The sequence below is a fragment of the Melanostigma gelatinosum genome (genome assembly GCF_949748355.1).
Source record: "Melanostigma gelatinosum genome assembly, chromosome: 10".
Lineage (NCBI taxonomy): Eukaryota > Metazoa > Chordata > Actinopteri > Perciformes > Zoarcidae > Melanostigma > Melanostigma gelatinosum.
The window spans coordinates 11434425-11461344 of record NC_136643.1 but is presented as its reverse complement, the minus strand read 5'-3'; the positions used below and the strand labels follow the sequence as shown (position 1 = coordinate 11461344).

The 26920-nt window shown below is 42.8% G+C and overlaps 1 protein-coding gene across 2 annotated transcripts; it reads right to left on the bottom strand.

Moving 5' to 3' along the window:
• Positions 1 to 3409: 3409 nt before the first annotated feature.
• On the bottom strand, positions 3410 to 26888 carry arhgef7a (Rho guanine nucleotide exchange factor (GEF) 7a; the record flags this gene model as incomplete). Of its 2 annotated transcripts, XM_079276484.1 has the most annotated exons (21): positions 3410 to 3990; positions 4243 to 4297; positions 5336 to 5435; positions 9764 to 9853; positions 10381 to 10474; positions 10568 to 10789; positions 11978 to 12117; positions 12197 to 12275; positions 12434 to 12520; positions 14038 to 14184; positions 14303 to 14362; positions 14447 to 14585; positions 15907 to 16029; positions 16370 to 16465; positions 16628 to 16722; positions 17332 to 17420; positions 18293 to 18494; positions 19324 to 19457; positions 19604 to 19688; positions 23999 to 24082; positions 26724 to 26888. In XM_079276484.1, 21 exons carry the CDS (start codon positions 26886 to 26888, stop codon positions 3868 to 3870), a joined length of 2409 nt encoding a protein of 802 aa, XP_079132610.1. In that variant the 3' UTR covers positions 3410 to 3867. The 2 variants fall into 2 exon arrangements, with proteins under 2 accessions (XP_079132610.1, XP_079132609.1); XM_079276483.1 differs by having other exon boundaries at positions 10381 to 10789.
• Between the last annotated feature and the right edge of the window lie 32 nt (positions 26889 to 26920).

Here is a 26920-nt window from a genome sequence, read left to right as displayed (position 1 = left end):
GATGCTCTCGCTCACTTGCCTCCTCCCTCCCTCCCTCCCTCCCTCCCACCGGCTGCCACACACCAGTCACCTGTGGACTTAGAAGTACTCAAAGCCATTTACCAATCTCCCGCCCTCCTCGCCTCATTCGTATCTTGTCCATCTCTCCTCCTATTCCCGTCATTTCTCACCACCAACTCAGTTTTCACTCCTACCCACTTCTGGTCCTTTCACTTCCTCTAATGAGTGCTCAGCCTCTACCCAACCATTACCAATTTTCTCTGACCCACTATTTGCTATTAGCCCCTAGTCGTCCTCCTCCCCTTCCCCTTCATCCCTCCACTCTCCATCCTTGTCTCTGCCTATCCTCCTTATATATCCTCAGCCTTCGCTTTGCTTTCTCCCCATCTCCAGCAGCATGAATATATTATTATCTACACAATGGGGCCCTGCTTATTGTTTATGAATTACCAGCCTTGCGGCCAAACAAAGCCTATTTTCATAAGAAACCTCCATTTCATTTCAGCTCCAATTAGATTGGGGGGCTAAAGAATAGGAGTCCTCAGGCCTCAGCCCCTAAGGATGGCAGGTCCATTCAGCTTCATTCAATGGGGCCTTATTGCTTTCCCATACAAAAGAGCACGTGGACGGGCTTTCAGACTGAAACACCAACCAAAAATGACAGAGACAGTACTGTACAATAACAAATCTTTAAAGAAAAGACACTGAGTGCTTATCCTCCCATCCATCAATTCATCCCTCACTCCTCGCTTTCTTCTTCTCCTCTGTTCCTACATTGTGAGACCTGGACATTAATGACAGACAGTTGAAAGAGGAAGGGAGTGAAAGAAAGAGAAGAAAGCAGCGGAGCAGCTCAGTTTTTCACAATACATGTCAAGTCTAAATGATCACAGGCTGCTGAATAGACAGATGGAAGGGAAAAGAGGTGAGTCGTATGTATGTGTGAGTGTGTGTACAGCTGATTGATTCTCTGCTTTGAAAAGAGAGAGAAAGGAGTGAACGAAAGAGAGAAGACAACCTGGATGCTTTTTTTTCTGAGCTCCACAATAGTCGGGGTGTCTGAGCTGTATTGTGGAGCACCCACGGTGACAAGCTGTCACTCTCCGTCCTGGTTCGGAAGAAAGAGGTAGAGAAAGTGAATTGGGGGTGGGGGGCGGGGGCAGAACCCCGATAATAAACGTCCACCTCTTCAGTTCAAAGGTTTCTCACCATTCGGACCCTTGACGGGAAGAAGAACGCTGTCCAGTTCGTCGATGTGCACTAATATGCCCCCACCTGGGAAGAAGAGAACGTCTAGAAGCTGAGGGAGCCAGGTTAACTTCCCAAGGCGGTGGCTCTCACACGCCTCACACGATGAGCGGGAATTGTGCCCTTTGTTTCCCATGAAGTAATATTCAACGTGAAAACAATAGAAAACTGTTTTCATCACCAACGAGTGGACAAGGTGAGAGTCACATCTGTGCCGATTCATCCCACAGCAGCCGAATGGGATCATCTCGTCCGATTATCAGGGTGCACAAAAGATTTCAATAGGCTGGACGTTTTCAAAAAGAGGCGGCACGCACACAATGAATGATTTTTTGTCAAGGCAACGACAAGATGCAACCAATATCATTGCCATTGCAAACCCGTTCAATCCATGCACAATAGTACCACACACATGAGTAATGACCTCATATCCATGAGCAATGACACATAAATAACAACATGCACAAGTCCAGATCAATCATGCAACACACATTACTGACAGAAGATACAAATCATGGGGGGGGGGGGGAGACACACATTTAGAATAATTAGATTTCAACATTTATTTCATCATTCACTGCAGCATTAGAAAGGCTGATGGTTTTAAGACCCCCCAACTCCCCATACCAGACTTAATTTACTGGTATTGCAAAGTACAAAAAAAAAACGGCAACTGATCTCCAGTGTCTGTTCACATACCTGGCTCGGTCCTCGGTGAAGTGAAGCAGATATTTTACATCAAAGTGGAGTGGTGTGGGAGTCGGTGCTGCTGAATCTACCAACAGAGAGGAACACTCTTCTTTAGGCTTACAATAAGCAAACACGAGACCGGAAATACGAGCAACAAACTGCACAGAATGAACACACTTGTTATCAGACGAGCTGAAATGCTACTTGGGCAGCAGTAGTGTTTGAAAAGTTAGCAAATAACGTTTAACTAGTGCAGTGGCAACATGGCGGACGGAAAGTGGATTAAAACCAAACAGACCGCCTTTTTTTGCAAAGGGTGCGTTGGATACCGGTGGCAGTGTATCACGTGTGGGCGGAGTTGCACAGCGAGTTCACAACCTGCTGTGCACACCAAAAGTTTGGTAACAAAAAATACAACAGACAACACGAACATAGTTATAATAATTTCGTTTTCAGTACAAGCTCTTTACCATTTGAAATAACTTCTACTTTACCTGAGCAGTGAAGGATGAAATGGCTGGTTTCCTCACCAGTGATATGACTCGTGGAATCCCTTCTTCACCCTCCTTGCTTACTGTCGCACACTTTTACTTTCTCTTTTAGTACTGCAGCTGCCCTGACACAGTACATATTGATATGCATTCAATTGGGAATACTACTTCGTCACGCCAAGCCATACGGCATTAACTTCCATTTGTTTTTTTATACTTTATATACTACAGTAGCACTTTTTTTCCATTTGAACAGTGTCCTTAAAAGATGGAAAAATATTTCCACAGTGATTTAGTAAGGTAAAGACAATATGATATAAGCACACCACAAAAGGTATAAGAATGGGGTCAATACTTTTCAAAGGCATGTATAACCAAATCTCAGGTGGGATTTATATCTCTCTCATTATTCATTACACCCAGTACTAGGCCACATGGTTCCACACCTATTGGGACCCCCAATGGGACCCAGGGTAAATCTGAGAGGTCACGAGATGCTGATGAGATTCTAAAGGAGGGACAGAAAATCTGATACACAAAATGTGTTTTTAGTTGTTTTTTAAAGGGCAACAAGCCAAAAAGCTTAGGAACCACGACACTAAGTCATCTAGTTTGTGTGGACTGGTCTTTGGTTTTCTGTTTGTCAATTAGTTTGATTGAACACAACTTCTTTAGCTCCACAGAAGTACAACACAAACTAAAATACATTCCTTAACAATCAAATGATATACAAACAATTACAACATAGTGAAACTGGGATTTGTTTGGGCATTTGGGGTTCTGAGGCCCGAGTGGCCTTGCCTACTTGGTAATCCAGCCATGGTGCTGTTGAGTAAGTGTGTCTTTGTCTGAGAGACAAAGAGAGCAGAGTTTCCTTCTTCCTTTGTTTTGTCAGAGCACATTTAGCAGCAACTCATTATTGACAGTCATTATTTTAAGAACACGTTTATTTCTCCCAAAGGACAAAGGCTCATCTTTTAGCAGTATTTACATTATACAGTACAACTTCAATATCTGTACAATTCCCTAGGATCCCTAGAAAGAAAGTCAAACCGCAAAGTGGTCAAACAATAATGAGAACAAAAAATGAAAATGAAAAAAAAACGGACAGAAAAGATGAGTTTCCTGCAACAATCTTCACTTCCTCAAAACACCAGGCTAAGCCTTTGTCAGGAAAAGACAGAACCAAAGTCAATTCATACAAAATTAAATAACAAATGAGAGGTTATGAAATGGTATGGTTCAAGTTCAGACTTGTCCAAGGCCTTTGTGGATATCATCACCATTAAAGTACCAATATGTACCATTGGACAGCGGACCGTTTAATGATTGGAGATGGAGGGAGAGGACTCCTCTCCACTTGTATTCCAGCCATGCTGAACACTCCCAAAGACACTGATGATGGACGTTATGGACACACGGACAACGCACAAGAGCCTCAGAGGTTCGTCTCATCCCATGTCGGGTCATTCATGCTCTTTAACACCCTCTTCACAACTTTTTCCAGATCCTTCCGTGCTCTCTGCTCCTCTTCCAGGGACCTCTTCATTTTCTTGTTATCCTGTGTGGAAAAACAGTCTTATCCTTCATGTCACGAGCCCAAATAATGGGAAACGTGTTGATGTTTCAAACTTCGTATGTGCCAGAGAACAGAAAACGACCGTTTCACAAAAGAGATAGCTCCAAATGCATTTCAAAACTGAAAACAGGATGCCTCCTCGTCACCATTACAGATAATTTGAACCGAGTCATATATTGGATAAATCACACCATCATGCTCCTGCATTAAACATCCCATTCATAACATATTCACCTGTTTCAGCTCTTGAACCTCATCCCTCAGGGCGTACACCACGTCCACCAGGCTCCTTGAGGATGATACAAATGTACAAGTCAGCACCTCAGTGATGCCCACAAGGCTGGCTAAGGGTAGGTTCATACTTTTCAAGTCTATATTAAAACAGCCCTCACAGAACAAAGGCTGTGGATTGTTATCCCCCATTTCTTCCATTTGATTCACATGATGAACAGATCACTTCCCAACCAGTATGGCCGAGAGGACAGTTGCATCAACCAAATCTGTTTCAGTGCACATACGGGCATGTGAGTGTTGCTTAAAGATTCACTTGAAAAGATAAAAGCGTATCTTTTTGAAACTAAAAGGATAAATCTGGTAATATTCAATTTTTCTTGTTGATGATATTCAAAGGACCAACTACCGGGATCCTATTGATCCACAGTCGTGTCTAGCAGTCTGTCTGAGGTAAACTCTTGTATAGCTTAAGCTACTGTAAACTATTTCATTGAGTTTCCTTTTCTAGAAAAGCTCTAAGTGACTTTTAAGATCTCTTTGGTAAACATATGTCATAAGAGCAGAAGGATTAGATCTAGTGTGCGCTGCCTTTGTCCAGCTTGAAAAGATGAATGAAGTTTGCCGTCTTTGGACTTGGTTTGTTTTATAATCCTTTTAATAAGCACAGGCTCAACTCATAACCACCAGCTACACTACAGTGACCTTTGTGAATATGTCTGTTCCGCACAGCATGGTCGGTTGATGCCTTTATTCACGGTGTGAACGCTTGGAAAAAATTTTTAGCGGTCTGTGTAACAGTACTCACGACAAAAACTGTTTGAAAAATTGAATTGATTTATGGAAATAGTCTCCAAAAAAAAAAAAATGCACCAATTACTCCCGTTTAAGTGATGTTTGTAAAATAAATATCCAGTGCCCATCTGATTTAGAAAATGACTGAGCCTTTTTAAAACACCAAGTTGTGCAGTTGTGACCCCTTCTTCGGTAGGAACCAATCGGGTTTGGGCATCATTGGTTTTGGTCTTTGCAATATGTTAATAACGTGAATCAGGCAAAGGTGAAGCATTAAAGAGATATTTCTCTGTGAACTTACTTTTCTTCTGTCGTACTTTGTCCATTGCGACGGGGATCCTCCACCAGGATTTTCTTCTCACCGGGGATGATCACATGCAGCTCCGATTCCCTTTGCGGTCCTGTTTCAAAACAAAAGAGCGCTCAACAATCGGCACTGTGCTTTGTCTCCTTGTGGTAAGATGAGTCGGTACAGAACTCCTGATTGGAACAAGTTACAGTCAGCATCAAAGAGAACCAAGCACAGACCAAAATGGGTCGCAGTAGCGTGTTAGTCATGCACAGACAAGAGCGAAAAGGAAAAGAGAGGCTGTGGAGATATCTGGCAACGAAAAAAACACAAATCTATTCATTCATTGACATTTCTTTGTCAATCAGAAATGAATGATAACCCCACAATCTACACGCTAAACACAATCAGATTTGCCGTTTCTCACAAACCACCAGAAAGCCAGCGTCTATCAAATGACAGATTTATTCAAAACTCATAATACAGCATTTTTTGGGACTTGAACACTTCAGCAGAGTAGAACAAATACACCGAAAGGCGCTGTTTTGCAGATAAGACATGGTCACATGTGTGAACTGAATACAGCATGAGAGCACACAGAGGACACGGGTGGTCATAGACAGTTGGTCTCTTTTCACTCTGCCTGTTTGACTTCTTAAACCACAGAATACACCTGTCACAAAGTATAGCACATGATATAAGGACGGTGATATTCTTTGCTCAAACACTCACAGAAGGTAGAATGGACTTTATTTTTCTTGCTCCATGACAACTAGTATTTACAGCAAGGGAGACTATGTGCTCTTGTATGTAAAGTCCACTCTGACAGGTTTCTGAGATTGAATGAGTAGCTCACATAGAAATGTTTCTGTCGAATCACGGTCTCTTGTTTCTATTTTTTTTTCTTTTCCTTAATGCTTTCAAAAACACCAACGGTGAGCATTTACACTACGAATGAGCATTTTACTTTACAGTAACACTGAATACTCAAGTCTACCTTTAGGACTATATCATACACACTCTCTAGGTAGACGACAAAAAGTACAGATATTAACAGATTCTATCCCCCACCCCCGCTGGCCCGTTACATGATTGTGCAAAATAATTTAAAACACTTCATGTTATAATCTTCAGTGTAAACTTTGATACAGAGCAATAAAATCGTAAAATAGAAAATAAATGATTCTTCCAGGGATCATTTTGTAAACATTGACATACAGAAAAAATTTTTTGTAAATAAATAAAAAGAAAACGCCTGTAAACAAAATCATGAATACAACAGAGGAATCATTACAGAAACAGTAAATAGTACTGTAACATGGACCAATATATTCCACATCGTGTGCTGTAAGAGGAGATAGACTCTACTGTAAGTGGATGCCAACCTGTACTTTTATTACCGACACTGGAAAAATACTTCTTCATAAAAATAGTCATTAAAACCTCACAAGCCGGACAACACTAAGGCATGTCTGGCTCATGAGGCCGTAGCATAGATGCGCGTTGTGTTGTGACACAGGGGATGTTTGTTGTCACATTAAGCTAACCTGGTCAAATTGTCAGAGTCTAGTAACTGCTACAACAGCTCAACATTTTGGGAAATAGGCTTATTTGCTTCGAGTTTGATGAGAAGATTGATAACACACTCGTGTATGTAAATATCAATATGAAGCTAGAGCTAGCAGCTGATTTGGTTAGCTTAGCTTAGCGTAAAGACTGGAAGCAGAGGAGCCTAGCACATTTTCAGTAATTAGTTGTTCTCGTGGTACATAGGATTAAAACATGAAATTAGATTTGACTCATTTACTTAATTTCCATGACTGAGACAAAAACATAAATATCAATCTTGAGTTTGTTGTGCTTGGCATTAGGACTGAATGTCCAAACCCACATACAAGCGCCTCTAAAGCTCACTGATCAACAGGTTACAGGCTTTGTTTGTGTATGTTTATCTTGATAGACTGTACAGATATTCACTATTACACGCACTGTATACTCATTCCAGCCTGGTCTCATTCCCCACTTTTATTTATTTAATAATTATCTATTTTTTGTTCTTATTCATCTCGGCGGGTTCTTGACTCCTACTCTTACATGTACAGGGATAACAAAGGTTTATCTTGTATCGTGAGCTCTAGAGGTGCTGATAGCTGGACACTTCCCGGATAGCCGTTTCCCGTTTCCTGTTTTAAATGGACAGATGTGATACCGATCTTCTCAACTACCTCTCAGAAAGAAAGCAGATAAGCGTATTTAAATAAACTATTCCTTTAACTAGCAGGAGACATTAAACAAAATGGCATTTGATTTGTATTACAGGACTGTATCCGAGTTAACAGTTTACACAGTAGTTTAGTTTTGTCAGGCTGGTATGCTATGCTTGGTTTAAATTGATCTTCTTATTTTGTCAACACACTAACTTGAGGTTTCAAACTTAACATAAATGCAACCCTGTAGAACCACTGACAGACAGCAACATTACTGGATGGAAGATCAGGCTTTTAAGGATGATACTTAGGGGACTACACAATACAGTCAAATCTCACAATGAATGACTTAAAGGGCCAGTTTGCCAAAAACAAACCACTTTCTCATTCTGTGACAGAGAAAGTAGTCCAGGTTACTGACGGAGATATCTGCATCCACACCATTACAAGGAATTTAGTTTGTGGCGCTCACAGGATGGAAAAAATAACTTTCCAAAAAGGACGTGTTGGTAAAGCTGTTAACAGTTTTGTTGGTGACAATTTCCTCAGTCGGAACTCGTTTGAATTAATCTGTTGACAGTGAGATCTTTGGACGATCCAGAGTAATGAGGGCACTGATTCTGGAAGGACAAAATATGTTGTAAATATCATTTTTAAAGCTGCGAGCACCACAAACTAAATGTTATTCACTTCGAATGTATCAGAGTTGAAGGAATCTAAGAGAAAATTGGCAAATAAAACTATATGAATGGCTGAATACAACTATAGATAAGTGTTTTCTTCTTTCTCTGATGAACTGACCCTTTAAATTCACCATCTTAGTCCACTAGCTATTATCCTTTCACAAAGTATTACATTTTTGCAAAGCAATTATAGTATTTAGTAGCTTTTGGTCGTGTGGTACGTTAAATTTAAACCTGCTTAGTAACATGTATAAAGATAAAAAAAATTATGAAAACAGCAATGTTATTAAGAATTTGGATATTTCATTTGCATGCCGCTATATTATCAGGCAGCAGGGGCATGTGTGCCTGAACCTGTGCGTGTGTGTGTGTGTGTGTGTATGGCATCTGTGCTATGTTTGAGCATACATACTCTCGAAACACATACCGGAGAGAAGTAGTACATGGTAAATAGAATACACTCGTCGTTCCTGAATTACATCTGAATATCAGACAGGAAAAGCTCAGTCCCCATCTCTCCCTCCATTAGTTATCCCTCCCCTATATTCCACTCCAGCACCCCTCCGCTCCCTGCTGAGAGTCCGCCACATTTATGGTCAAGCAAGGGGAGTGGTCACATTCAAGACAAATGAACAGGAATTACCAAACACTTACTGCATGACAACTACACAAAGAGAGGAGGCACATAAAAGGGAAAAGTGGCAAAGGCAACAGGGAGATGCTTAAAACATCTTAAAACAAACAATCTAGAAATAAATAAAGCAAATAAGTTAACAAAAAAACTTAACAAATATATAATAGAAAATAAATAGATAAATAAAAAAACAAATCAAGTTTCTTTTCATACATTGACGGCGAAAGAGGTAAGCGCGCTGTACGTTACATTACGGTACGGCGTGGCGGTACTGTGCGTTCTTTAGTTCTGGTGAGAGATGCAGCTCTTACGCGGCACCGAACCCATCCTGTAACTGTGGGTGGTCCAGATGGAGTCATAGTCAGAGTCCTCCGAAAGGTCAGAGGACAACTCCGGCCTCGACACGCTGCTACGGCGGCCCGGCGAGTCCATACAGGACCGGTCCACGTCGGCCAGCACGTGGTTGTGCATCAGGTCAGTGCCTTGCCAGGCTGGTCAGAGCGGTGATGGTGCGAATGTAGAGGGAGGAAATGAAAGAGGGGAAAAAAAGAAGAAAAAAAAAAGCATGGTGGTGCAGAAGAAGGGGGTAGCATATGTAGCACGCAACAAATGATCGATCATAAAAAAAAAATTCAAAAAATGAGAGATGCAGGATGGGGGGAAAAACAAAGATTGATGAGAAAAAGAAGGAACTCCAGGTAAAACGGATCAATGTCAAAAAGTGAGGAGTGGAGGAGAGACAGACAGAAGGAGAAGATACTGTTAGAAAGATCAGTTCAGAATACCAGGGTTAAAGAAAGGCATTGAGTAAAAGAATACAGGTAGAGCAGTAACAAAGACTGTACGCGCCAGTATGAACCGTTCTTCTGTCGTGCATGCACACACTCTATAGAAGTAAGATGTGGTGTTTTCTTACTGGAGTTAAGGGTCTGCCTGGTTTTAGCGCTGGTGCAGTATGCCTCAATAACTTTTAGGATCTGGGCATCTTCTTCTAGAGCAGCTGTACCTGAGAAAAGAGAAGGCGAAGGGGAGATAATCAATTCACATTCTCATGCCCCTCAATTCCCTGGTTCCCCTCCTACTGTCGGCACAAATCACAGCGGCTGCAAACATTTAAAGAATAGTTTGACATTTTAGGAAGTACGGTTCATCTATTTCTTGAGTGAGATGAGAAGATCAATAACACTCTCACACCTGTCTGTTAAGAATGAAGTTGGAGCCAGTAGAGAGGGGAACAAATCTGCTCATCAGCGTCTTAAAAGCTCACTCATTGACACGTTATATCTCATTTATTACACAAACAGAAATGTGAAAGCGACAATATCTGTTTTTTCTTGAAGTTGTAGGAGCATGTTAGCCGTTTCCCCGTGCTAAGCTAAGATAAGCTAAACTAACAGTCTCTGGGCTGCATCTCCATGTTTAACGGACATATACACATCAGTGTTGTTTGATTTTTTTTTTTATTGACATTGAAACAAATACATTTGGTGCATTTGTTGAGTTCAACACAAACAGGAAAGACTTCAAACATACTCTTCCTCAAGGCAAACTCCTCCTCAGACTGTTTCCTCTCAGGCTTGCGTTTGGGAAGGAGTTTCTTCACACTCTTAGGACTTTTACTAAGATCCTGAAAAAAAAGACAGAAGTGAGACAATTGCATGACAATTAACATAAGGACATATAAAGAAGTGCTGGCTACATAACAACGGGGCCCCATCACCTCCTTGTAGCAGAGGGCTGCAGAGGGTCGTAGCGGGGGTGCAGGCCGCAGGCAGCTCAGGCTCCAGGGTTTGGGGGTGTCGGGTGGTTCCAGTGGGCCCCACATCATGGTGCTGTGAGACGTTCCATGGGAGGAGGGGTGAGGCAGGGTGTGGTAGGTGGGAGCCACCGTCATGCCCCTCCCCTCAGAATGCCGGGACGGGGTGAGAGGGTGACATGGGAGCTGAGGAACGAAACAAAAAGGGCTCGTTGAATAACATCACAAAAACACACTTCTGCTCCTCCACTTAACATTCTCTCTTGAATGATTAATTAACACCCAGTAGATGCATCACCATATTTGATGGTGTACTTTTCAGAGAGAAACTCTGAGTCACAGTGGTAGAGAACTTGGCAGGGGTGCATCTCCAATAAGTTACAGCCAACTGTTTCTCAAAACTGTCATCAAAATATTGCAAATATTCATTGGTCCGTTTCAGAAACGCAGCGCTTAGAAGCCAAGAAATCGTCAAACAATTAGTTTGTTGTTCACAACATATTTGAATATCTCATTCACTCAAGCAAACTGCATGTGCTTTGGCACATGTGCACAAAAGAGGAAGCACGATTGTCGGCAATTTGCACGGTAACCATTTCCACGTGTCTCGCTGATTCGTTGATTTTCACTAAAAATTGTCTTGCTCTTCAAAACATTCTTTCATTGTTTGAGCCATCACATGCAATTTCTTGTGGCGGGGTTGTTTCCTTCTGTTCACTGCCTTTACATGAAAGATCAAAGCTAAATTTTATGTTTACAGTACATGCAACACATTGCTGCACATTTACTGTATTCATACAACTGTGCATATGCTTGTTCTGTGTACTACAGTATTGTACTGTACTGACTTTTCCCACTAAACATTCTGTTGAACTGGTAATCTAAAAAGCTCAGTGCGATACACATTCGCCTTCAACTAGTAAAGCTGAATGTTAACTGTTTAAAAAAAAAATTTGCCAAATCGATTACGAAAAACTAAATCTAAATCATACAAGAACATTACATTCTCCTTAACTGAAGTCCCGCAGATAGATTTTAAATGATTTTTCAGACAGTTACCTTGTGCCACAATGCAGCCACCTACATGCAAATAGCCTATTGTAGATAACGCGATCATTGTTCTTGATTGTTTATACAAGGATAACGCTGAATGCTGATTGCTACGCATTCATATTCAATTCATTAAATGCAATTGTGCAAGCCACTTCACACGGGGCTGTACAGTCATTTGAGATGATTGCTGGGCATTATGCGAGCACAGGCGGTGATGGCTGATAAAAAAAAACATCTGTGGGAAATCAACATATATAATCAGTGTTTACACCACATTGGGTATAAAAGGAACAGAAAGAAAACCATCTGTATGCTTCTGACCGTGTGGCAGGGAACAGTGAGTGGTTTGTGGCTGGATCCTGTGGATGCAGTGTGTTTGATCTGTCTGGTCAGGTGTTCCACCCAGTCCTGCAGGTCCTGTTGGTTGCTGCACACAACCTGGAGACGGTCAAACATTATACCTGCAGGGACGGAGACAATCAATATGAAGGTGTTAATGCGTAAAGCAATTACACCCTTGCTCATCTCATGTAGTCTTACCGTTGAGCTCAAAGGCGTTTCTATGTGCTTCACAGTCTTCTAGTTTGGTCACCGTCATGCTGGCCAGGGGCAATTTTCCCTGCAGAGGGAAATCATCACATTAGAATCAAGATGTAACAGAGAAATGACCTTTCATCCACTTCGTCGAGGTTCAAAACTAGATGGAGAGATACATATGTTATCATCCCCTGGAGGAGATTCAGGAGAGCCTGATCCGACAAGACGTTTCCTACTGACCTGGAATATGAAGCCACTCATTCTGGGGCTCGCAGACAACATGAGGAGGACGTGAGGGAAGAGCATGAGGTAACGCTCACTCTTCTCCTTAAAAAAAATAAAAAATGAGATAGAAATAGAAATAAGTGTTGATTCAAGAAGGCCAGTTCAGAAGAAAGACTCACGGCGAGATGAAACCATTTCAGACTGTCTACAGTTCAACAGCTGACCTCTCATTACTACCAAACTTCTTTTCTACAAAGTGCATCTTTAATGTGACATCGACAACCACAGCAGAGCCCAGGCCGTCGGTGCATCACACATTTCACTTACAAACGTGCGTAGAGTTTAATACCCACATTTGTTTGCCCCACATCTTCCCAAGAGGCTCTCAAGCTCGTTTAATCGCCTCTTAAACGCTCTTTGTTTTTGTTTTCTACGCATCAGAGTAAGTTAGCTGCAACAGTAACAGGAACAAAGCACAGATAGATGACGGCAAGTTTAAGGTCATTTACGCAGAAGTCTGGAAAGTTACACAACTATTATTCTGATTTATTGACAAATCATACATGTGTAGGGAGTAGTAGCAAAGAAAAAATGTTGATGTGAAATTGTATTTTTGTAGGGTTGCCATTGATTATTGTGAATCTTTGACATGAACTAATCCACCTTCAACAATTCATGCAGTAATTGAAAAAGCTCTCATGTTTAGCAAATTACATTACATTGTTTGATTACAAGACACATCTTTGAGTTTAGTGGAAGTACTATTGAACCACAATGCAGAAAAATGTCTGGAGCTGTCACTTTTGATGAATCTTTTAAAGAGAGGTGTTCTCCAGTCCACAGTCTTGTGGATTAATTTAGAACATGTTCTCTAAATCATTCAATTTCATTTCATACGTTTGGCAGACGCTTTTGTCCAAAGCGATGATTAGTGCATTCAAACTGGAAAGCCGCTTTTTATCGCCATTAATGTTTCTGTCCACTTAAGATGCCACAATTAAAAGATTACTTTTGCTCTTCTCAGTCACAGAGAACTCGAACTGAGAGTTAATTTATGACAAATAAATGATCACTGTGAGAGTTTAATGAAAGCTGCAGGACGGTGATGATCCAGACGTTCTTGTCAAGCAATAAGCATGATTTACTTGTGATTTCTGGGTTGATCGCCGACATTTATGTTGCTGATTTTGCTTTGTGAGCTTACTAATGCAGTGGTTAACTCTTTATGTATTTTGTGATTATATTGACATGTTAAAAGAATTCTTACCAAACTATAACAGCTGCTTTAATGGAATCTAAAGACATATGTTGTTGCATTACTTTTCTTCACTTGAAATGTGCTTGTTAGCCAAAAATGTGTTACATTCATACTAAAATTCTTGTTTGATAAACATAAACTTGATGTATTTTCCACAAAAAAAGTAATATTTATGATGATAAGGAAGGGTTTAACCCAAATGTGCAGCAGCGTAAAAACCCCTGATATAAATGAGTTAATTGACATGAACGTATAGTGATTCATTCACAGTCTAAGTCAGCAGTGTGCATCCTATCAACATAGCAGAGTAGCAGGTTGGGCAGAAGTTAGTGTGGACGCTCTCTTTAGATGGTGTTGGTACCTCTGAGCCAGGACTCTGGACTAAGACCAGGCTCATGTAGAGCACAGAGCCAAGCGTCTTGATGTCATCCCCCTCCCACAGCCGGATGGACTCCGTGAGAATCTGCAGCTCGAGCTCCTTACGCTTCCGCACCTCCTGGCACTGAGCCTGACACAACGGAAACAAACAGATGCTTAAAGACCTTGCTGTTAATTCATTTATCGAGTCTGGTTTCATATCTGGTTACATGCTACATCTGACAGGGGAGGAAGTGAGATCATCTTACAGACAGATTTTTGAAAGACGCCATGCACTTCTGAATGTCTGGCCGGTCAGGATGACTCTCCTGAAGAAAAAGAAGAAAAAAAGAAAACACGTTGGTTGTTAACCAGGCATCATAACACAAGTAGAAAGATGTTTAGATACACACCTCCATGTGCCGCTCAAGCTCTTTGAGTAAGTTGGGGTATTTGGCGAGTCTCATGAAGGGTTTGCTGAGGCCTGTGGTCAGGGTGAGAATCCCAGGACTGACGGCACCTCGCCCCTCCATGAACTCCCCCAACACTTCACTGCAAGAGGACGGAACGACAGAGACAGGGAGAGAAAATAAATGACTCATTGAATCTACCGTGTAACCTTCATGACCTACAATGACGTTTCGGTCAACATTACAAACCTGAACTTCCCTGTTGAGAGATGGGCCTCTGTTAGTTGACTGTTACTGGCTAGAAAACTCATTCACAAGGACACTGAACGTCAGACCTCTTACTAAAGCTGACGCACGTTGCTAACCGGCATTCAACCTGTTACAACGCACTCACTTGCTGCCTTTGTCTTTGCAATGTGACGAAATTAACTGTGACGGAAGTGAACAAAGTTATAAAAGGCGGCTGGATAGGAGTCAAATGATGTGGCAAAAACTACAACAGTATGTGTGGAAAACAGGAAAACTGTTCTGGCAAAGGATGAACAACCGAATCACCTTTACAGCACCACAAATGACATCCCCCATAACGATCATAAATTGTCATAAAGTTGTGATCATAAGGCCTCAAAAGGCAGTAGATTGTGATTCACAATAATAGTTCCTAAATACTTACATTTGAATGACAGACAATAATAATAATAATTTTAAATAAACATACACTGTTGCGGCTGACAGTTCATATTACTCAGATGCTCAGGTCAACTTCTGCCAGTTGAGTTATAAAGTAGATAAAAGTATTTAATCAGGTCCAAACAAAGCCCCGTTCTGTTGCAGCAGGTCTCAAGAGATCAGTGCAAGAGGAAAGTGTGTTTTTTGAAGTGATGCACGTAAACTGGAAAAGTGCAGTTTATAAAAGGTGCTGCTGCTCTTTTTCAATGCAGCTACCTGCTCAGTGGTGGAGCATCATGCTGTTATCTTGTGTTTGGGTCAACTACATTTTAGATCAGGTGGGATAATCCTCTGGCCTTTTTTAAACAGTTTCTAACAGTCCTTGGGTTACTTTTGGTTTGGGACTCTTTTTGTAAAAATCTATTCATGCATGTCAGGTACAGGTAGGTTTTGCACGTGCATGTTTCAAGGCGGGTTAAAAATGTGGACCTCTAAAGTGTTTATTGAATTATCTCTCCTTCAGCTGTATTTAATTGTGTTAAGCACTATTTGTCCGGAGTGACTAGCGAGGGAAGCTGCCACAACGAGCGAGCAGCAGATCGCTACAACTGTAAAACTAAGATAAACTTCAGCAACACAACCAGACCCTTTTTCCTTTTCTAATACAAGCTGCTAGAACAGCTGTTTCCCTGTGTGATGCAACACAAAGCCCCTCTTCTTCCCCCTTGTGAACGGTTGCAGGAAAACAGGTTGCAAACACCGTAAAATAAAACGATATGTAGTTGCAGACGTACCTGTGCTGGGTGAGCAAACTAACTGCAGACGGGTGGTTGGAGCAGTAACCGACATACAGAGCCTTCATCTGTGGCATGAGGTTGAGGAAGAAGCCTCCCACCCTTTGCTGGCTCTCTGGAAGCCTGCAGACAAAAAGAAAGGTCACACAAGAGCTTCTTTAAAAAAACTCTCAGACACAGACAAGAAAACACAGCAGAAGTATATGGAATGTGTATGTGTGCCACAATATATGACAAATCCCTTAGTCTGTGGTTTCATCCAACATCCCTGTAGTACATCCGGCCCAACACTAGATGTCCCTCTGCTTATTATGCAACAATGAGGCTGCTGCAGTGAGGGAGTGTGTGTGTGTGTGTGTGTGTGTGTGTGTGTGTGTGTGTGTGTGTGTGTGTGTGTGTGTGTGTGTGTGTGTGTGTGTGTGTGTGTGCGTGTGTGTGTGTGTGTGTGTGTGGAGGGACTAACTTGGTGCACTCCTCCAGCGATTGGACGAGCATCTGCTGGAAGGTGCTGATCTCCTCAAGATTTCCCAGAATCAGAGCCACATCTGAGCTGCTCAGTCTGCAGGAAAAACATTTTCAGTGACATGCAAAGGAAAGTCAGGTACCCAACTCAGATTTGTTGTTCGGGAATTGTATAGAATCGAATTGATCCAGGGCTCCTGTTGTACAAGAATCATGAATAACCTGGTCTCAGCAAGCTTTATGTGTAAATGAGTCATACTTGTCAATGCTCTGAAGAGGGCGAAGGTAGTTTGTCAGGAGGCCCTGAAGGTCCTTGGAATATTCTGTCTCTGTTTCTAAAATGTTCTGCAACACCTACAATAGAAACAGAAAAAAACAGTTTCAATTTAGAAAGTGTCTCGATCTCAAGAACTGGAAGAGGTCTTGGAAAAACAGCTTTGTTCATTATTGCAGCCATTTCTCCAGGAGTTACAGTTTCATTGCAGTGCATTTCATGAGTGTGTCACAATTGTTTTTGTTATAAATCCATACAAACCATTAGAACATGTACATGTTAGAATGTAAATGTGTCTTTGGTCCAATTTACTTTGCTTATTATCCAACTGTGATGACAGCTTTACAAACCCCAGCTGCTCTCAGCAGCAGCAACATTTGAAAGGGTCACAGAGTATTTGAGACATTTAGAGGAGAGAAAGTGTGTCAATGAGTTGTTCAGAGAGCAGTGTTGAAGAGGCCAGCTAGATTTGATCCTGGTGCTCCATGTAATTACCTTCAGGTCGGAGAATTTATCAATACAAAACAGAAAAATGCAGATTTAAGCACAGACTAATAAAGAGGCACGAAAAAGTACTCAAAACTGAGACAGAATCCTTTCATTTGTGGAGAAAGAGAAAAACAAGAAAGCAAAAAAAAAAAAAAAGGAATATAATCTGATTTTAAATAACTGTTGAGTTGCGTCCTTACCAAGTTATAGTACGTCTTGCTGATGGCAGAGGTGTCAAAGCCTTTAGGGGGGCTCTTGAGAGTGCCAGACTTGGGGGACACTTGTTTGTCTGCAGCCAGAGACAAAAGAAATGAATTAGGGCACATACGTCTTATCGAGCATTTTATCTGGTGAGACATGAAAACAAACATTGTCAATGAAAACCAAGCCATAATTATTTTATGCATGACATATTAAAAGTTGTATAAAAGTGGAACAATTGGCAGTATTTTGGCCTATGGCTGTGAATAATATCGTAAATGTATTGTGATGTTTAATTCCCAAATGATGTGAGGATGAGTGAGGTATCAGCACTCAATCTGAACTATTATCCTGAAAAGAATTTTTCGCACCGTTGGAACATTCCAGTGTTTGTCCCAACTGATGCTACTCCTCCAAAAAGTACAAATATAATTGGCTGCATTAAGATATTTACGGCTATCGGCAATAAATAACAAAGTCCCTGTAAGAAAAGCGTTTTATTGCACAACTAAAGCAGATATTGTCTTTACACTGCTTGATAGACACAGTAACTCCACACAGGCATGCACCGTATGCTTATGCTTACTGTATGTGTATTCGGATTTTCACATACAATAATATCAATTTAGAAAAAAAGATAACAGCTCAATAACACAGAGCTTCAGCAGCTGTTTTGTCCTCTTTTCCACTTAATCTCAGCATTTCATTTATCCCATGTGCAAGAAGTGCTCTCAATGTCGAAATCGCTTGGTTCACTCATCTTATCCGTATTCTTATTGCTTTTTTCATTTCATCTTTCAAGCTGCTTTGTGATCATTCACAGACACATGCAGGGGAGGAAGACTATTTACATTGACGTAGTTTGAAGTGGAGATTGAAACAAATAGAATACAATGTGATGAATCACGACACGGCTGTATTGCGGTTGGAGTCTCTTGCGGAGGTGGTTGAGGTACCTACCAGAGCCCTTGAGCTCGCGGACATAGTTGGTAGGAAACCACCCGGTCCTGCCATTGAACGTCCCCTCCCACCAGCCGCCCTCCTCCTGGCGAATCACGCCGATGAGGTCACCCTTGTCGAAGGTGAGCTCATCCTCGTTGTTCTGCTGGAAGTTGAAGCGCGCCCTCACCAGCAGATGCTGTCCACTGTTTTCTGACATGTCCTGGCGAACGTGGGAGGGATGTCAGCAAGGAGGGAAGAAAACGTGAGCAGAAACAGACAGGAGGTGAAACACGATATCAAGAGATGTGAAGCTAGGATTATTATATTGTAACTGATCAAAATCAAGCTATATCTTCCAGTAGATTTGACCATTTATAACTCGATTGATTGTTGGCTTGACTGAGTTGTGACAGACAGCAGGTGGGACGAACATCCTCACAAATAGAATGAACTACTACTACAGACGTGGTTTAAGGCACCTCGTTCATTTTGATTGTGTGCATTCACGGATTTTTCAATCTCATTTCCCTTTGTTGTCATTTATTTGTCGTAGGGCTGCATCAGTGTCTCTACAAAGCTTTCATGAAAAGGCGTGCCTTATGTGGGCATCCTGATGGCCTTAGTGGTTATGAAACATACCCACTTCAATTTTGGCTGGGTCCTCTGTTAAAAAGCCTGTCCCTCTCTTTAGCTCCGTCATTTCTGTGTTTATCTACACAGTCAGAAAGAAAAGTCTCAAGTCGTTAACTGAGGTGCCACTTCAACAAAAGAAACGACTGAAAACACCTGCGTGCTTGTGACCTTTAACTATCTATTTGTGTGCTATAACAATTGGACAACATCACATAAACCGAGAACTGAACTATGAAGACACAGTCTCATCAACGACTGTACATTTAAAGCTTCACAAAGGCAGTATCCGCTGCATGGCCGTTGCTTTGTATTGCACTGTATTTGACAGGTGTTAATTGTTACCGTGTGATTTCTTTTTGTTTTTCTCAGCGACTCTGATCTACTGTAACGGTGCTGTTAGTGAGTGTTGACCTTACCAGACTGCGAAACTGGTTCTGCAGCAGCTTGGAGGACCGGCCCAGCGAAGCCTGAGAGGACAGCGAGTCAAAGGACTTGATGCGATGGGCTGAAGAGTGCCGGGCGCACACCGAGTCACTGCCCACGCCGATATCTGGACAGAGAGGGGGAACATGAATACACCAGACCTGGTATCTGCAGTCGGCTCCCACACACACTCATGACTGCTCGCCTGTCTTTCATAAAAACAACCACACGCATCATGTAACTCGCACACAGTGCACCTTGCTTTTGACTCACCTGCAGTCACCTTATTGAGAGAAACCAGACTGCTCAGCACCTTCGAGAAGTTCAGTCCAAGCAGCAGGTCACTGGCCTCAAACGGCTGTGGGTGGGAGGGAGGGAGGGAGAGGGAGAGGGAGAGGGAGAGGGAGAGGGAGAGAGAGAGAGAGAGAGAGAGGGGAAGAAGAAGAAGAAGATGACTCAGAGAGTAACAGCATTTCCCTTTTAATGGCTAATTCCAGCACAGTAGCAGCGTGTCGTCACTGGGCCACACTGCCAGCACTGAGCAGTCAATCGATAACTCTTCTTACCCGTGACAGAAGTAGCTCAGTTCATGTATCGCTCAGATATATATCTGCAGCAGCTGCAATCACACACTGCATTGAACGTCTTGTCAGATGGATGTGTCTGACATTCGATTATTAGGGTTATTACGGTATGAGATTTTCACGGCATAATAACAGTCACAGAAAATATCACGGTTTCAAGGCATACGCTATTGCACTATTATTATTTCTACCATCCGTGACAACTATTCTATGTTGTAGAACTACAGCATATTAGTTTACATGTTAGCAGCACTGGAGCATTAACTACTAAATGAAAAATAACATCAGCTGTAAGCTGTTAAAATAATGTCCTTCGATTAGTTACAATTAAGATATACTGTAGGTGCACAACGTCAGTTGGACTTCTCCTGTCTGTACCTTTAACTCACACGTAGCTAAGCTAAGGTATGATAACTGTCAATTTTAATACGGTGGTGTATTGTTACAACCCCAAATAGTTGCTGACTTCAACATACATTTCACAGATGTTAGACGGCTGCTTGTGCCTAAATAACATTTCCCGTCTGTTGTTAAATGAGAAAAGGGCTCTGTAGAAAGACATGATTATAGTTCTCAAAGTGAAAAGCCGTTCTGGTATCGGCACAGAAACGCAAGCACTGCATCGGCTGGATTATCAAGACAACTGTAAATGATACGCAGCTCTATGTTCGAGTAAGGTTCCCTAAAAAGAAGTGACAAAACAATCCCTGCTTGCGCGCTTGCTTTCAGGAACTTCCACAATATTAAGCGCCAAGTCGGATATATTGGAGCTTTCACTAAAGTCCAAGAGGTTGTGAACGCAATTCACGAGCTAGAGACTTGCAGTGACGATAACATAACAGGGCGTGGGTGTCACAGACAGGGAAGTCAGAAGAGATTGCGATACAGACCGATGCATTGATGGCTTTCGTTTCTTTCATAGGATTTGTTGACAAAAAGGTAGAATGCCTGCCTTCTCCTTTAATTGCAGTAGAAGTGTAAGGTCTGTATCACCGCCGGTGTGAGCCTCACTGGCCTCTCGGTCACTATGAATGGCAGTGATTGTATCTCTGTTGATGACTGTAGCCGTCATCTCTGTTACTGTGGAAGAGCTTCATGTGATTGGCTGCTCTCGCTTCAGTTATACTGAGAGTGAGTGACTGTGAGATACGAGTCGCTTTCATCTTCCGCTCTGATTGCAGATATGTCCGAAGGGAATATATGAATGTGTCTGTATATGTGTGTGTGTGTGTGTGTGTGTGTGTGTGCGCGCACAAACTACTGGAAGACTTGCTGTCCTTGAGGAGCAGTCATGTGAAAGCATCCTCTTCCTCACACGTCAATACTTCCACTGGGACCGAAACTGTGACACTCAGTGTTTGTACTTAACTTTTCTTCAAGTCATTCTAACAGATCCTCAATTAGAAGAAGAAGAAGGAGGATGTAAATCATACATTTCTGTACGACGGGCTCGGACATGTCCGCTGGGCCTCGGCATCACAGTCAGGTAATCATCCCTCAGAGCGGGCGGAGACAATAATAGTGCAACACCCCTCTGTGACTCAGCAAGCTGCAACAACGTGCTGAACTGCTCCCATGAGTGTGTCATGGCAGTGTTTACCTGCAACCCACTACTCCATGTACGCCACGGTTAACGGGATATGGTTGTACATCAGACTTCTTAGGAAGAGATTACTTCAATACATAGAGTATTTAGACTGATAGTGGATCGAAACAAAGCGATGTGTTAAAGTGTTGACTTTTAACCGTAAATGAGGGTGTTCACATCCATATAGAGTTGACAGAATTGGAACCGTTGTCCCCAATTTTAGGACAATGATCCTAAACATACAGACAAGGCAGCCAAGCAGCTGAAAAGCCAAACAGTGGGATATTCTTCACCGGCCAAGTAAGTCAGCAGACCCCAATTCAACTGATCATGTGTTTCAGTTCCTGATGACAAAACACACATAGCAAGAAATTAACATCCCGGCCCAACTGATACTGCCCTTTTACGGCCAATGTTGGTATTTGAGAATGTATTACATCTGCTTGGACGCGTCGACCGGGCCAGTTTATCGGTATTGTTTATCTGGTGCAGACGGCTGCAGTACAGCACAGACCTGCTGCTGATGTCTACGGGGCGCAGAGCCACTGACTGCAGACGACTGCCAAATAAATATAAATGTGCCGGTATATTTACACCAAAATAAATCAAAGTTCCAGCGCACACAAGGACAGACACTACATTATTGACAGATTACATTAAAAACAAAAAAAGACACGTTTCACATGTCGCTTCATCAGACTCTTTTTAGTGACGAGCCAACTGGAGCTCAGTCGATTGATCAGTGACAGTTCTAATACATTTTTAACAGTTAAATCAATATAAAATATATATGGATTCAGAGTCTCCCATTAGTTCAGACAGATGGATCCGTGATTATTCTCAGTGTGGACACGGGGTATAAGGTTACTATTCCAGAGGGAGCAGTGGGGTCATGGGAATTCCAATGATCACTTCCTGTGGTCAAAGACATTCGGGGTTAAGGGTCAGTCACAGCAGCTGCCTGAGTGTGAGACACGGTCTTGAGTGTCTAATCTGCATGAGGTATCCAAATTAGATCTAAAGGCGATCAATCCAAGTTGAAATATCCAGACGAGACGGGTCATAGCACTGTTGATTGTTCAGCCCAACACCCAGCTGAACTAAAAAGAGGCAGGTCAGGACTGCAAAAAGCACAGCGTCTGTCTGACAGGCTTCCCCGTGTTAGGGGGCACTGCTCTAATCTGCAGCCACTGCTACCTGTGGGCTCTTGGAGAAGGTCCATCTTTGCTCCGCAGATGGTGAACGGGAGGACCGCCATGTCCCAAAAGTACTGTAATCCTGCTGTGTTCAGTTCACACAAAAAAAGAAGAAGAAAGTGACATGTATTTCAACACGCTCTCTTGTACGCAAGGACCTAACGTAGTGCAACACAGTATCTCCGCCAGTGAAGGCACAAGTCAGCACGACATAAAAGAATGTTTATGATGGGAATTTGACTATTTGTTACCAATAGAAACGGCAGATTATTGCCCAACGCTGGCCGACCATGTCCCTGTGGTGAGCTAAAACAAACCCTTTTTCCAATGAAGGATGCCCTTTGCTTCCCTGACATTTTCATCTGTCTGTAAACTAAAGTGTTACTACAGGGCATGTCTCACACACTTTATATGACAGCGCTCATGTCTCACCCAATCTCAGCCTCGGTGGGCTGCAACACTTGGTAGGCAGAGGCGACGCTGAGGAACACTGAGCTGCATTGTCAAACTAGGATGGTTCAATGACCCCTTCTAGCCACACACACACACACACACACACACACACACACACACACACACACACACACACACACACACACACACACACACACACACACACACACACACACACACACACACACACACACAGCTCGCTGTCTTCCATTTGCCACACACCAGCCATAACTACATTATACCCAAAATACTTCCATCCGCTGGAAGCTCTGGCAGGGTGAGGCACTTGATCCGGGGACATGTCTAAACTGAACACCTTTACAATAATCAGACCGTAATTACCATGTTTGAGCAAGACCCACTTACATACCCATGTACCTGTGCTTAGCTGTGGCAATTGGTTCTGAGCAAAAAAAAGAAATGTTTCTACAAGGGCTAGTAGTGTGACAACAAAGCCGTGCACGAGCCCGAGGACAAAGCGCTGCATTAATCGGAAAGCGTAAACACCATACGTTCTAAACCTAAGCAGGGAAATGTGAGCACGCTCTGCAACGTAATCGTGTAATCGCTCACAGCTGATCGAGGACGCCATCATGTTGGAATGATGTATCGCCACCGAACGGACGAGCAAATGTCTCTCAGCCCGGCCGATGGGTGATTGTTCTCCGCTTGCAGTTCACTCCTCCTCCCTGTGTCAGGGGCTCCATGAGCCCATTGTTTGTTGTACCAGCGGCTCTCCTCTTTCAACGTGCGCCTTCGCAAACAGCACATCTCGGTGGTATCATTATATGCGGGGCGGTTTGCGGCGTAAACACAAGGAAAGCCCAGAATGTGAGAAGGTACTCACCTCGACACGGAACGATGTGCAGCCCTTCAGAAACTCCTTTATGTTGCTCAGGCACTCGCCGTCGTTCTTCGGTTCTTGGTAAATCTGGAAAAGACGGAAACGCCGGTTAGAGCGAAAGCGTCCCGTTCACACCGCGCGCGTTTCTTGGGTTTTTTTTGTCCACGCTGCCGGTTTATCTGGCGTTAAACATGGATCTTCTCTCTCGACACGCATTCTACTGTGTGTGTGTGTTTGCAGCGGGCCTGACACTCCGGGGAGGCTGATCCCGCAGCGGGGAAGTGGAGGAGGCTGTGTGTGTGTGTATTGGCGTCGAGGGAAATGACGTTGGCAAACAGGGCTCCCCACCGATGTTGCTGTGGCCTATGGGCGCACTGGTTTTGTCCTACTCTGACAAACTGGTGGAGAAGGAAGAAATAAGCCTCAGGGGTTGGACAGAATAATAGAAACACCTTTCATTATAAGGTCATGCAATTCATATGAAGTTGAATCTGCTAAAACATTACAACCTTCGTGAAAATAGGATTTACAGCAACATTAGACTGCATTAGTTTTAGTTACTGTACTTAAAAAGCTGAAATGAGCTCCACCTTTATTATCTTCGATATTAAAGTGATGTGCACAAAGTAAAGCATCAGTCATTATAGTGATGTTATCTAGCCTACATGTTTCACATTTCAGTTTTGCTTATATTTCTCAATACATCTACCTCTTGCTACTGACAAGTGCTTGTCATCGAATTGCCCAGGGCAGAGATTAGTCTGTGTGCACGTAACCGTCAGTGATTAATACAGACTTGAGCAATCAAATGAATGTTTCATTTAAAAAAAAAATGGAGAATACCGGTGGAATTGAGGCAATACACGTTGCCTCAGGTCCACCAGCATCACATGGCCTTTCATCTGTCCATGAAAAGTAACTGGGCAGAATCTAAAAGGCAAGGGAGAGATGCAAGTGAGGGAGGCAAAGAGGCCTGTTACAGCTAATTGGAAAGAACCATGATACAGTATGTATAAACTCTGATCTACAGAACACTGGTCTACCCTGATAGCAACTGACATCCGACCCAGCTGTGGCCCGGCCACATCTGGACCAGACAGTGGCACAATATGACGAGCCAATTACCGACTAGCCCCGGGATTTTAGATCATTTTTACAGAAGCTCCACATGTAAATGTTTGGGGGGAAAGTGGGAAAGCACGGCATGAGGAAGTACTATTTGTAGTAATAACTGGCAGTAGTATGTATTTACAGCGCAACGGATAGATCAGCCATTGTCAGATTATCACGTATATATTATATTGGTGTTTACGTTGGCTGATAAGTAACAAGAAATGTACAGTAAGGCCAAATGTGCCAAATATATGTTTGAGGTTAATTTATTAAGAAGTGTCCCCAATGCATAGTTTGTCCACCAGAGGGCAATGGTGAGTTACATTTTCCTCTATAAATGTTCCTCTCAGGACACTTATTAGTCAAAATAGTTTTACAGCAAATTAATGGGATCCTTATATTAAAAAAAACATGTTTATGTTACGTGTTTAGGTAGAATATTGGCCAATATATCGCTGTTGGAATTGTACACTTAAAGAGAGTTACAGAAAGCTTCTCTTCTCTGATAAGAGATTTGTATTGTAACTCAATTTTTTTTCCAATTTCACACCATTTGGATTCATTTCTCACAACAATGCTTAGTTTGATAATATGAACATGTTGTGGGGCGGGACAGAGGCATTTAACCCTCAACAGTTTTCCAAGTCTTGAAATCTTAGCAGTTATGTCTCAATACATTTTGTTTTTCAAACCTACCCAAATGAGATGACAGAATTCAGATCATGGCTGATTCTGCCGCACTGACTTGGATTCAACCCATCAGGCCAAGGCACCTATTTATTTGTTCTCAGGTAGGGATAGTTTGAGCCCACATCAAATCCTCTCCTGTGTGCACAACAGTGAAACGTCATTTCGCTTCGTCTCAGAATTTAAACAACCCATTGTCGGTGTCAGAGGGACAAAACGGAGGGAGCATGTCTGCCATTTAACAGCCAAAATTGGAGGAAAACATTGCCTCCCTTACAGCTGTCTCAAGTGGCCGACGCTGTCCTCCGACAGACACAAACACTGCGCTGTTTCTTTAAATAGGGAGAGGGTCCATCTCCTGTGTGTGTGCCTTTGCAGTCAATGGCGGCCCACTCTTATTATTGCTGTGATCTGTGCACAGATAGCTGGTCATCACTGGCCGATCAGTGTCAACACGCAGTGACATACAAGCCACAACGCCCTGGATTTAAAAAAATGACATTTAAAACAGGGGCTCCACACGATAACGCAGATGTGCTGAGCGTTTAAAACCTGCCTTAAATGCACACTAAACCAGGCCTTCAATATTAAGACCATGGCGGTTCTAATAGCTCCTGGACATTTGATCTGTCAATTTCCCGTCTGCTGTGATGTTAGAGCAAGATCAATACGCGGTGGAAACAGGGGCCTCACGCTGACATACGTGTTGTGTGCAGCCGTATAACACGAGCGCTGCTTTTCGCAGACAATAACCCGGGCTGCCGTGACCTACAAAAGAAATCGCCTCACGGACCACTGGGCAGAGAGAGAGAAGCCAGACAACAAACCCGCGTCGGTTTCACGGATCTGGGCAGCACACAGACGCGCCGACGGGGCGGGCGGTTGGTTATGCAGAGGGAGGGGGGGGGGGGGTGTATGTTGCCCTTACTTTCTCCGTGGACCCCGGGCTGAGCCGCTCCAGCAGCCGACACAACACCACCCCATCTTTCAGGGAGGTCTGCAGAAACGCTTCGGGATCCGAGATGGTCTTCTTCGGCGACTCCAGCACCCCGAGCGTAATCAACCACGTAACCGTCTGTTCCGCCGAATTCATGTCCAGTCACAACAGATCCCGTCCAACAAAGC